The sequence below is a fragment of the Salvelinus alpinus genome, chromosome 3 (assembly GCF_045679555.1).
Source record: "Salvelinus alpinus chromosome 3, SLU_Salpinus.1, whole genome shotgun sequence".
NCBI lineage: Eukaryota > Metazoa > Chordata > Actinopteri > Salmoniformes > Salmonidae > Salvelinus > Salvelinus alpinus.
The window spans coordinates 68,348,898-68,361,585 of record NC_092088.1 but is presented as its reverse complement, the minus strand read 5'-3'; the positions used below and the strand labels follow the sequence as shown (position 1 = coordinate 68,361,585).

General features: G+C 45.3%; 1 protein-coding gene across 10 annotated transcripts in view; it reads left to right on the top strand.

Moving 5' to 3' along the window:
• The window catches only part of LOC139571203 (RNA binding protein fox-1 homolog 3-like), a 761,620-nt gene that overhangs the window by 563,476 nt on the left and 185,456 nt on the right, over positions 1 to 12,688 (top strand). Inside the window, exon 1 of one of the 10 annotated variants that reach the window (XM_071393833.1) lies at positions 7,441 to 7,862. The exons of the other annotated variants lie outside the window; for them this stretch is intronic. Within the exon in view, the coding sequence (XP_071249934.1) occupies positions 7,737 to 7,862 (126 nt within the window). The 5' untranslated portion in view covers positions 7,441 to 7,736. Of the gene's footprint in view, positions 1 to 7,440; positions 7,863 to 12,688 lie in introns of those variants that run through there. 10 annotated transcript variants of the gene reach the window in all.

Sequence of the window (12,688 nt, the reverse complement as noted above, 5' to 3'; positions counted from 1 at the left end):
CACCACTCATCTCATCCACACACACTCCATTGAGCATCGGCATCACACACACGCTTTTACCCTTTTTAAATCTCCGTCTCTCTCCCCTCTCCCACTCTGTGTTAGGTCTGAGTCAGGACAGGCTTTAGTCTTCAATGGATACAAATCAAACTGGACCTTCACTTTTCCTCTAAATAATCATCACATTTTAGCCTATGCAAAGTTATAGGGTGGCCTTGAAACAATGTTGCTCTGACACCTTAAAGCTAGTGCATATACTAAACTCAGCAAAAATAGAAACGTTCTCTCACTGTCAACTGCGTTTATTTTCAGCAAACTTAACATGTGTAAATATTTGTATGAACATAAGATTCAACAACTGAGACATAAACTGAACAAGTTCCACAGACATGTGGCTAACAGAATGGAATAATGTGTCCCTGAACAAAGGGGGGGTCAAAATCAAAAGTAACTGTCAGTATCTGGTGTGGCCACCAGCTGCATTAAGTACTGCAGTGCATCTCCTCCTCATGGACTGCACCAGATTTGCCAGTTCTTGCTGTGAGACGTTACCCCACTCTTCCACCAAGGCACCTGCAAGTTCCCGGACATTTCTGGGGGGAATGGCCCTAGCCCTCACACTCCGATCCAACAGGTCCCAGACGTGCTCAATGGGATTGAGATCCGGGCTCTTTGCTGACCATGGCAGAACTGTCCTGTCTTGCAGGAAATCACGCACAGAATGAGCGGTATGGCTGGTGACGTTATCATGCTGGAGTGTCATGTCAGGATGAGCCTGCAGGAAGGGTACCACATGAGGGAGGAGGATGTCTTCCCTGTAACGCACAGCATTGAGATTGCCTGCAATGACAACAAGCTCAGTCCGATGATGCTGTGACACACTGCCCCAGACCATGATGGACCCTCCACCTCCAAATCAATCCCGCTCCAGAGTACTGGCCTCGGTGTAACGCTCATTCTTTCGACGATAAACGCGAATCCGATCATCACCCCTGGTGAGACAAAACTGCGACTCGTCAGTGAAGAGCACTTTCTGCCAGTCCTGTCTGGTCAAGCGACGGTGGGTTTGTGCCCATAGGTGACGCTGTTGCCGGGGATGTCTGGTGAGGACCTGCCTTACATCAGGCCTACAAGCCCTCAGTCCATTCTCTCTCAGCCTATTGCGGCCATTCTGAGCACTGATGGAGGGATTGTGCGTTCCTGGTGTAACTCGGGCACTTGTTTTTGCAATCCTTTACTTGTCCCGCAGGTGTGATGTTCGGATGTACCGATCCTGTGCAGGTGTTGTTACACATGGTCTGCCACTGCGAGGACGATCAGCTGTCCGTCCTGTCTCCCTGTAGCGCTGTCTTAGTCTCACAGTACGAACATTGCAATTTATTGCCCTGGCCACATCTGCAGTCCTCATGCCTCCTTGCAGCATGCCTAAGGCACATTCACGCAGATGAGCAGGGACCCTGGGCATCTTTCTTTTGGTGTTTTTCAGAGTCAGTAGAAAGGCCTGTTTAGTGTCCTAAGTTTTCATAACTGTGGCCTTAATTGCCTACCGTCTGTAAGCTGTTAGTGTCTTAACGTCCGTTCCACAGGTACATGTTCATTAATTGTTTATGGTTCATTGAACAAGCATGGGAAACAGTGTTTAAACCCTTTACAATAAAGATCTGTGAAGTTATTCGGATTTTTACGAATTATCTTTGAAAGACAGGGTCTTGAAAAAGGGACGTTTCTTTTTTTGCTGAGTTGATAAGTAAAGCATAATTAAGGATGTTCTGTACAGTTCTATGAAAATACATCATGATATTTACACCTACCTCCAGCTGTCCACCCCTCCACCCCTCCTCTCCCTGCTCTTAGCCCCAGCCCCTGGCCCTGTTCTTGGGCTGCTGTGTGATCAAGCTGCCAGAGGACGGAGCTGGCTATCCTGCTGCAATGGTGATAGAGTGTAGTTCAGAGTCTGTAGGGATTGTGACCAAAGATATCCATATGGTACTTTTTTTCACAATGAGGGCGTTTCCAAAAACACACTATTCTCTAAATAGTGCACTACTTTTGAAAAGGGTTCTGGTCAAAAATTGTGCACTAAAAAGGGAAGGGGGCATCATTTGGGAAGCGGACCATGTCTGCCTTAGGACAGTGTTTCCCAACCCTGGTCCTTGAGTTCCCACAACATTACACAGTTTTGTTGTAGCCTTGACAAACACACCTCATTCAACTCATTGAGGGCTTGATGATTAGTTGAACCAGGTGTGCTTGGCCAGGGTTACAATACAAATGTGTACTGTTGGGGGTACTCGAGAACCAGGGTTGGGAAACAATGCCTTAGGAAATCTATGCCTGGAATTAACAAAGAACCTTTTGAATTCTCATATGTGGGCGAGTGCCTTTTCATCTATTTAAACTGTTTGAGATTGTGAGCGAGAGAGTGAGCGAGCGAGTGAGCGAGCGAGAGACAACAGACCATCTCGAACTGAAGAAAGTATTAGTGAGTGGCATTCCACCTTGCCGAGGACAAGCACCTCAGGGGCAGAGCAGAGAAGGAGAATGCCTAATATCTTACAGTAGAGTACAGCACCATGTACACCCTGTCAAGTATCATGCCTCTCCATACCTTTGATTCCACTCAACTATTCTCTTTTACCATAACCAGCTGGGTCTCTGCCTGCTGCTTCCCTCACCGCTGTGTTTTAAAGTGACTTTCCTGCAGAGTGAAGTCAACCTACCACCTCTGTCTTTTGCATACGGCCTCTCTTCCTGCTATGTACAGCCGCAGCTCTCATCTCTTAGTAATGTGGGTACTTTTTGTTGTATCTGTGTTGTACTGTATTTTATTACAGCAATTGACTCCCACTTTGCTGAGACACACACTCACACATTCAGATACACACGGACGCACGCACCTGCAAGCATACACACACTGTCACTCCTCCCTTTTTCCTCCACTCTCTCCCTCTCCCTCTCATCCCCCTCTCTCTCTCCTCCTTCCTACCTCCCCCTTTCTCCCTCTCTCATGCTTTGCATTGTGTCAATAAACAGGAGAGTATATGTCATGATAAAAAAAACAATAAATATTTCAATACGTTCAAACTGCTTTGAAGTTAAGGTTCCATGCCTTTGATGCCTCAGTGTCACAGGTATTTTAAGTCCAGGTACAAGTTCAAAAAGTAAATAAATAAATACAAACTTTACCCAGTGAACTTTCTGGAGACAAGGCAAGGACAAGATCAATAGGGAATATGATAATGACCCAACAAAAAACATGGTTGTAATTTCCATGGATTAATATGAAAATAATTTGGGATGATCTTTCTGCTATTGATGTGTTGCATGGTAATACAAAACATAAACATACATAGATTTTTTTTAAATATGCCTCTTTTTAATAAAATGTGTTTTTTCCAATGTATTTAAAAGTAGAAGAAGGTGATATTGAAAGAGCGAAGTTGGTTTGAAGCGAAGCATGATTGATATGTGTGATACCGTATAAACCCATTATGCATTATACAACATTGTTATACAACAATTACACACACGTTCACTACCACCGTGTGTGACAGCCCATCGGAGTAATATTGGTAAATAATGAAACATTATAAGCTAGATTGGATATTACAGTGCCATTCAATCAGCCCCGTGTCTGTCTGTGTCCGCCCTTGGACTGCACCATAATTGTAATCATGTAGAAAATGGAGAGGGATGAAACTGCATGTAATAATGCTGCCATACAGTACTAGGTGTCTGGGTCTGTTCTTCCTCTATCACCTTCAAAAGTGTCTCTCTATTTTAGATTGTTGTTAGAGGGTGTGTATGTGAATGTGAGAAAGAAAGATGAAGTGAAAAAAAGGGAAGGGAAGAAACTAAAGGAGAGGGAAAAAACATTGTTTGAACCAGCCTTACAATTCTCTCTGCTTTTTGTATCCCCCTCCACTCCTCTTCCCTCTCCTCTCGGCCTTTTCTCTCCCTCCACTCCTCTTCCCTCTCCTCTCGGCCTTTTCTCTCCCTCCACTCCTCTTCCCTCTCCTCTCGGCCTTTTCTCTCCCTCCACTCCTCTTCCCTCTCCTCTCGGCCTTTTCTCTCCCTCCACTCCTCTTCCCTCTCCTCTCGGCCTTTTCTCTCCCTCCACTCCTCTTCCCTCTCCTCTCGGCCTTTTCTCTCCCTCCACTCCTCTTCCCTCTCCTCTCGGCCTTTTCTCTCCGTCCACTCCTCTTCCCTCTCCACTCCTCTTCCCTCTCCTCTCAGCCTTTTCTCTCTGTCCACTCCTCTTCCCTCTCCTCTCTGCCTTTTCTCTCCTTCCACTCCTCTTCCCTCTCCTCTCGGCCTTTTCTCTCCCTCCACTCCTTTTCCCTCTCCTCTCGGCCTTTTCTCTCCGTCCACTCCTCTTCCCTCTCCTCTCTGCCTTTTCTCTCCGTCCACTCCTCTTCCCTCTCCACTCCTCTTCCCTCTCCTCTCAGCCTTTTCTCTCTGTCCACTCCTCTTCCCTCTCCTCTCTGCCTTTTCTCTCCGTCCACTCCTCTTCCCTCTCCTCTCGGCCTTTTCTCTCCCTCCACTCCTCTTCCCTCTCCTCTCGGCATTTTCTCTCCCTCCACTCCTCTTCCCTCTCCTCTCGGCCTTTTCTCTCCCTCCACTCCTCTTCCCTCTCCTCTCGGCCTTTTCTCTCCCTCCACTCCTCTTCCCTCTCCTCTCTGCCTTTTCTCTCCCTCCACTCCTCTTCCCTCTCCTCTCGGCCTTTTCTCTCCCTCCACTCCTCTTCCCTCTCCTCTCGGCCTTTTCTCTCCCTCCACTCCTCTTCCCTCTCCTCTCGGCCTTTTCTCTCCCTCCACTCCTCTTCCCTCTCCTCTCGGCCTTTTCTCTCCGTCCACTCCTCTTCCCTCTCCACTCCTCTTCCCTCTCCTCTCAGCCTTTTCTCTCTGTCCACTCCTCTTCCCTCTCCTCTCTGCCTTTTCTCTCCGTCCACTCCTCTTCCCTCTCCTCTCGGCCTTTTCTCTCCCTCCACTCCTTTTCCCTCTCCTCTCGGCCTTTTCTCTCCGTCCACTCCTCTTCCCTCTCCTCTCTGCCTTTTCTCTCCGTCCACTCCTCTTCCCTCTCCACTCCTCTTCCCTCTCCTCTCAGCCTTTTCTCTCTGTCCACTCCTCTTCCCTCTCCTCTCTGCCTTTTCTCTCCGTCCACTCCTCTTCCCTCTCCTCTCTGCATTTTCTCTCCCTCCACTCCTCTTCCCTCTCCTCTCGGCATTTTCTCTCCCTCCACTCCTCTTCCCTCTCCTCTCGGCCTTTTCTCTCCCTCCACTCCTCTTCCCTCTCCTCTCGGCCTTTTCTCTCCCTCCACTCCTCTTCCCTCTCCTCTCGGCCTTTTCTCTCCCTCCACTCCTCTTCCCTCTCCTCTCGGCCTTTTCTCTCCCTCCACTCCTCTTCCCTCTCCTCTCGGCCTTTTCTCTCCCTCCACTCCTCTTCCCTCTCCTCTCGGCCTTTTCTCTCCCTCCACTCCTCTTCCCTCTCCTCTCTGCCTTTTCTCTCCCTCCACTCCTCTTCCCTCTCCTCTCTGCCTTTTCTCTCCCTCCACTCCTCTTCCCTCTCCTCTCTGCCTTTTCTCTCCCTCCACTCCTCTTCCCTCTCCTCTCGGCCTTTTCTCTCCCTCCACTCCTCTTCCCTCTCCTCTCTGCCTTTTCTCTCCCTCCACTCCTCTTCCCTCTCCTCTCTGCCTTTTCTCTCCGTCCACTCCTCTTCCCTCTCCTCTCTGCCTTTTCTCTCCCTCCACTCCTCTTCCCTCTCCTCTCGGCATTTTCTCTCCCTCCACTCCTCTTCCCTCTCCTCTCGGCCTTTTCTCTCCCTCCACTCCTCTTCCCTCTCCTCTCGGCCTTTTCTCTCCCTCCACTCCTCTTCCCTCTCCTCTCGGCCTTTTCTCTCCCTCCACTCCTCTTCCCTCTCCTCTCGGCCTTTTCTCTCCCTCCACTCCTCTTCCCTCTCCTCTCAGCCTTTTCTCTCCCTCCACTCCTCTTCCCTCTCCTCTCTGCCTTTACTCTCCCTCCACTCCTCCTCCCTCTCCTCTCGGCCTTTTCTCTCCGTCCACTCCTCTTCCCCCTCTCCACCACAGCTAGCGAGTGCTGCATTCTCTCTGAGGAGCTCTTGCGCTAAAACCTGCCTCCAACACACCAGCCAACGCCAGCATTCTTTATTAAACTAAAACATTTTGTCAGTGTTGTAATACACACACACATGCAAACACACACACACACACACACACACACACACACACACACACACACACACACACACACACACACACACACACACACACACACATAGATGCACGCACGCACACGCACACATACACATACACACACACAGACACAGACACAGAAACACACACACACACACACACACACACATAGATGCACGCACGCACGCACACACACACATACACACACACACACACACACACACAGACACACACACTCACTCTGAGAAATACTGAAAATATGCTGTGTTTCCCTGTAAACCCCAGAAACCCCAGAGAGAGAAGCAGTGGTAGTTTATTATTAGTATTCTGTTATTAGCAGTATTCTTTCTAGGGAAATGATAGCCTTTATAATGCAGCTTCAGAACAGCGTGGCTCTAAATTGAATTAAGCCATTGCGCAACTTCTCCGATTTTCAAATACGTAAAGCATGTGCATTATTCCTGCATGAGCTCTTCATTGTTTTAATATTAGAATGGAATAATTTACGTGTGCATAATCCACCTTGCAATTACTATTCTTTTTGTTTAATCATAGGAGAATAAGATGAATTCTCAAAGCATAAATAGGTCATTTTTGATGCAAAACCTAATAGCTGTTTTTAATTTTGGGGAAATAAAAATATCTCTAATTCCTCCTGTGTAAACAACGAAATTGATTTGAAATATGAATAATGGATAAAGCATTGTACATAAATGTAATGCATATACCAAAGGCACAGGAAAGAGATTCATTCGAGATTAATGCAGGTAAACCAAAACATTTATCCTGTCCTACAATGGGACTGGTAGATGCCGCTGTTACAGGCAGGGCAGTCATTCCATCCGTTATTACCGTCACATACACCCGGTCCTGTGCTCCTACCTCACCAGGAAGGGTTAACCAACCGCACCGATCACCTGCTCCCATATGAATGTCCACACTCACGCACTCACGCACGCACTGGGCCATTTGATGTTAGAATACCCCTGAGACTTCCCCGCTCCGAATCCTATTTATCCCTCTCTCTCTCTTTCTCTCTCTCCAACCACTCTCCTCCAATCGTTCCCTCCGTCTTCCCAGGACCTCCCCCTTCTGTTGCGGAATGCTTCCACCCCTCCCCCTCTCTTCTCTTCCCCCTGCTCCTACCCCCCTATCCCAGCCCCTGGTCCCTCCCCCTAGTCTCCTGCACTCGTGCATAGGCTTCTCCCTCGCTGTCAAAGTAAACAGAGAGAACAGAGGAGAACAGAAGAGGCAGGCGTCAGCCCCCACCACATATGCTTCTATCCGTCTGATGCTCATCCGCGCCAGTGTGTGTGTGATTCCCATAACTTTCTAGCAGTTCTTTTATAGCAAGAAATAAGTGAATTAGGAGGAAAATAAATAAAGAATTGCCGGACCAAAACAGGACACCAGTAGAGATTATAAAGAGATAAACAGACAAAGAGAAAAAGACGTAAAGACAGGAAGAGAAGGAAGATAGACAGAGTGCTAGATAGAGTGTGTTAGGGTGTATTTCAGTGTTCTCTATGCGTAAGTCATCCCGCCTCTCAATGCTGTGCTCCATGGCTAACTCTGGCTGTGTGCTGCTCTCCGGTGCTGGGATGCTACCCCACTCTCTGCAATGTCCCCCTGCCTTCCTCTACCTCCCAGAGGTAAGAACACTAGACATAATACCTCTCTCTACATCTCTCTCTCTACTCTCTCCTTTTTTCCTCTTACTCTTCCTTATTTTTCTTTATTTTTTTCTACTGTCCCATCATCTTTCTCTCCTCTCCTCCCCTCTGTCTCTTTTCTCTCCTTTTTGTTAACTTCCCTTCAATGCGCTCGTGCTGCATGGCGTTGTGTCTTCCTCCTCTCACCCCCTCTCATCCCTCCACCTACCCTGCTGCTGAACGTGGGCCATCCCTCTCGCTCTCTCCGTCTTAGCTTTCCCTTTTCTTTTAGATAATAATGTTTTTTACCATGTGATATAATGTCAAGCTTTTTATTCTACTTCTTGTCTTGGTAATTGTATCACTGCCATGTGTTTGTATTTTACACACTAGCTATGCTTCCATCCAATTGGCGACAGATTTTCTTGCGAATATTCTAAACTCAGCATTAAAACAATATGTGTATTTTCCAAACAGAGATGTGTTTCCATCAAATGTACTTGTTGCGGAGAAAAGGCTGTGCTTGATGACATAGTCCACATAAAAATAACTTTTACAGTTACATTCTCATGTACCAAATAAAAAAAATCCAAGTTAAATGGGTTTCCATCTCATTTTCAACTCTACTGATGGTTTTGTCACAAGAAAATTGCGTTATATAGTGAATGTGTCGACTCTGGTATTGAAACGTGCGCTCTAGCCAACAGCTAGCAGATACAGTGCGGGTGAAGCCTACTAACGTTACATGATGAGATTATTATGGACAGAAGAGCAAGATTATGTTTATTTCTCAAACAGCAGCCAGGCATCGATCATAATGTCAACAGAATAAGACTTTCGATATTTATTAGAAAGGAGCATCAAGCTCATCACCTTGCACTTTCACCACCCTGTGAAGTTCATTATAACTTATTTCATCTGTAGCCTAATAAACTGCATGCTTCGCCGAGTCATAGTGGGAGGATCACACAATATGTCATGTCATGACTCCAAGTTTACTTTGATATGATGATTATTCTATAAGTACTTTCTCATAAAAGATTTTCCACCTCTGTTTCTCGCATATTACATTTTACCAACACATAAACATCCCACCTTGTTTAGCCTATTTTGTTTTGTCAACATTTGGAACGTTTACATTTGCCGTTTCCATCAGGCCTGTCATGACATTTTTTATCTGACATGTACTTCACTCGCATAAAAAGGTTGGATGCAAACCTGGTTGCTGTCAGTGTTAACTCAACCAGAATTCAATTAACTTTCAGCTTTACACTGATTTTATCAGGGATAACTATACACACTAAACAACTAAAGTGTTTCAAGCAGACTGTATCATATTATCATATTCATTCTCACAGATTTCAGAGTTTAACATGTTTTAAAAGCCTATGATTATCCCAATGTTAGGATAGTTAGCACTTTGTTATATATTCAATTTGCCAAAATATTCAAGGAAAGTTTCAATTTGCAGTGTACAAACTTAAGATGATGAACAGGGATGATATTTACTCTCACGGGGGCCAAAAATAACAATCTGAAAGCCACACCACTAATAAATCACACCTCCTAAAAAAATTTACAAAAAATTTAATAACCCATGTTTTAAATTAACCCACGTTCGGGTAATCCCAACAACCCAACATGTAGGGTTATTCACGCATCCCAACCGGCTTGCTAAAATAACCCAGTGTGTGTTCTGTCCAATATTTACCCAGCAGTAGGTTTCCAAAAAAACAAATATGGTTGTTTTTAACTTGTACTTTTTGGAGTGTATGTTTTGAAAAAGTGCCTTCACAAACACATGAGTTAACATTCTGCCATGTATTTACCCTTGGACATTAGTCAACTGACATAACAACGCACATAGAGGAGTGAATGTGGGAAGAGTGTGTGTGCGTGTGTGTGCGCGTGTGTGTGTGTGTGCGCGTGTGCGTATGTGTGTTTGTGTCAAAGTTGTTATGGTTTTGTGTTTTTATATTAGTTTATTTCTATTAGTGTGAACATTTTTATTGGAAATTCAGTTTAGTTTCAATTAGTTTTCCGTTCCATTTTACTCATTTTTATTTAGTTTAAGTTTTATAAAACCATTTTTTTTAATTATTATTATTCATGTTTTTATTATTTGGTTTCAGTTTTAGTGTTAGGGACAGAAAGTAACATATGTGTGGGAGGCTAGAGGACATTTGTGTTGTATGGTGTTTGTGTTTTTTGGAATGTCACTTCTTGCCACTGTGGGGTAGTAATGAATAAGCTGATGGGTCAGGTCATAGGTTAAGTTAGCTTTAAAGTTAGACTCAGCGAGATGAAGATGCACCAAGTAAACAGTAGTAGTGGGTCAATTTCCACAACAACCAGGAGCATTGAAGCTCGAAGATAAACTTCTCAGCTGTTTTGGTCCAGTAGCTATCACGTTCTGCAAGTATGAAGCGCCCCCGTGCACATGTGCAGATACTCTGTGTGAGAGCAAAGTCTTGCATCGTGCACGTGCATGAAACATTTTTGTTAAGTCGATGACCATCGATTGTCACCGCCTTTCAACGTGTGTTGCATTCTGGGGATACACATTTTCCGACTTGCACCTACTTGTCGACTGCATGAACTTAAAAAAATATATATGTGATCGAAGGTCATAATGTTATGACTGCAAGTTTCTGCAGTTGCTCTTCACCAACGTTGTACTGCAGCCATCGCCTGCATTGTGGGAGGCTCTATTGTCAATCAATCATTAGGGTGTTTTTGTTTGACCCACACGGATGTGACCAAAGACATGACTGAAACAGGAACCATTCTGCTGTGATTTATGTGTACGGTGGATATATAGTACAAATAAATGTGACACTTTAAGCTGTCTCTCACTGATTGATTTTACAATGCACACACAATATTATATTATGATTTCAGTTTGTGAATGTCTGATATTGGGTTAGAAACATGTTTATTTATAAAACCACATCATTGTACGACTTTCAGCTGTCTCTGATGCACCTCCCCCGACTTCACTCCTCGACTTTCAGCTGTCTCTGATGCACCTCCCCCGACTTCACTCCTCGACTTTCAGCTGTCTCTGATGCACCTCCCCCGACTTCACTCCTCGACTTTCAGCTGTCTCTGATGCACCTCCCCCGACTTCACTCCTCGACTTTCGTCTACAGTCGGTTGATTTAGCCTTACCACTCAAACGGGCCCAATATCTGCAGTGCTGCTCGTGGCAACGTCATCTCGCTGAGTCTACCTTTAAATCAATCTCAATATGACCCGCCAGATTCAGAAGCTTGAAAATACCATTACAAAAGAAAGCTTGAAATCGACATTCTATTTATGCACCCCAAAATCTTAAACTGAACATAATTCATGATGGTTTTATTTTAGTTGGTTTTGAGTCAAATATAATAGTTCCAGTATAGTTTAAGTTTTTCAAATTGGTATGTTAATTATTTTATGTCAGTTTACTAAATAGTTTTTCATGATTCGTTTTTGTTTTAGTTTCAGTTTAAGTTTACTATAATAACCTTGGTGTGTGTGCGTGCGTGCGTGCGTGCGTGCGTGCGTGCGTGCGTGCGTGCGTGTTCAATGGCCAGTCAAACAAAGACAGGTGTCTGTTGAATGGTGGATTAGGCAATAGAACTAAATGGTTTTTGGCTTACTTTGTAATTTAGCCTTTATGTCTATCTGGATTTGTTTGTGTGGTTGACTGAGTGACTATGTTTTTAGATTTTGTATTGGAAAGAGGCTTTCTGTTGGAAAATTATATATTTGTGGCAAATATTGTACTTAGGAATTGTGTCTATTTATCTGTGTGTGTGTGTGTGTGTGTGTGTGTGTGTGTGTGTGTGTGTGTGTGTGTGTGTGTGTGTGTGTGTGTGTGTGTGTGTGTGTGTGTGTGTGTGTGTGTGTGTGTGTGTGTGTGTGTGTGTGTGTGTGCTTGTTTGTTTGTGTGTGAGATATATTGGGTGTGTGTTGCCTGTGTGCTGCATGTGTGTGTTCGTGTGTGTGTGTGCGTGCGTGTGTATGCGCGTGCGTGTGCGTGTGTGTGTATCTGTCTTAATGCCGCTGTGGGCAGGCAGCATGTGCAATGGCAGGCTGCCTCTGTGTTATTGCCACCATAAAAGATATGGTAAGGCAGGGGAGAGTAAGCATATCAAACAATGTGCGTGTGTATGTGTGTATAAAATATGATTGTTCAGGGCTAACCTGCCTCGTCCAGCCTTCAAATGGGCCTCACTCATCACCTTTACAGCCCAGGCAGAGACCACCCGTCTGTTATAGCAGACCATCCAACACACACACACACACACACACACACACACACACACACACACACACACACACACACACACACACACACACACACACACACACACACACACACACACACACACACACACACACACACACACCAGCTGGCCCCCACACGGGCAGGGGACTGCCACACACTTGCACGGAGGAACGCACAGACATATACTGTACACACACTGACACACACATACAGCCTGTAACACAGACTCTATGGGTCCCCGGGGTGTGTGTGTGTGTGTGTGTGTGTGTGTGTGTGTGTGTGTGTGTGTGTGTGTGTGTGTGTGTGTGTGTGTGTGTGTGTGTGTGTGTGTGTGTGTGTGTGTGTGTGTGTGTGTGTGTGTGTGTGTGTGTGTGTGTGTGTGTTTCAACCATGCTATGTCATTACTGATTACACGGACACTGCAATATGTGCTGTTTGCATCATAGACTGTTCTCTGTTGCAGTGCTCCTTACATACAAGTGTAAATGTGCGTATTGCTGCATGCTTAGCTGTTTTCATTGTTATATTTACATTGAGAGCATTGATAGTA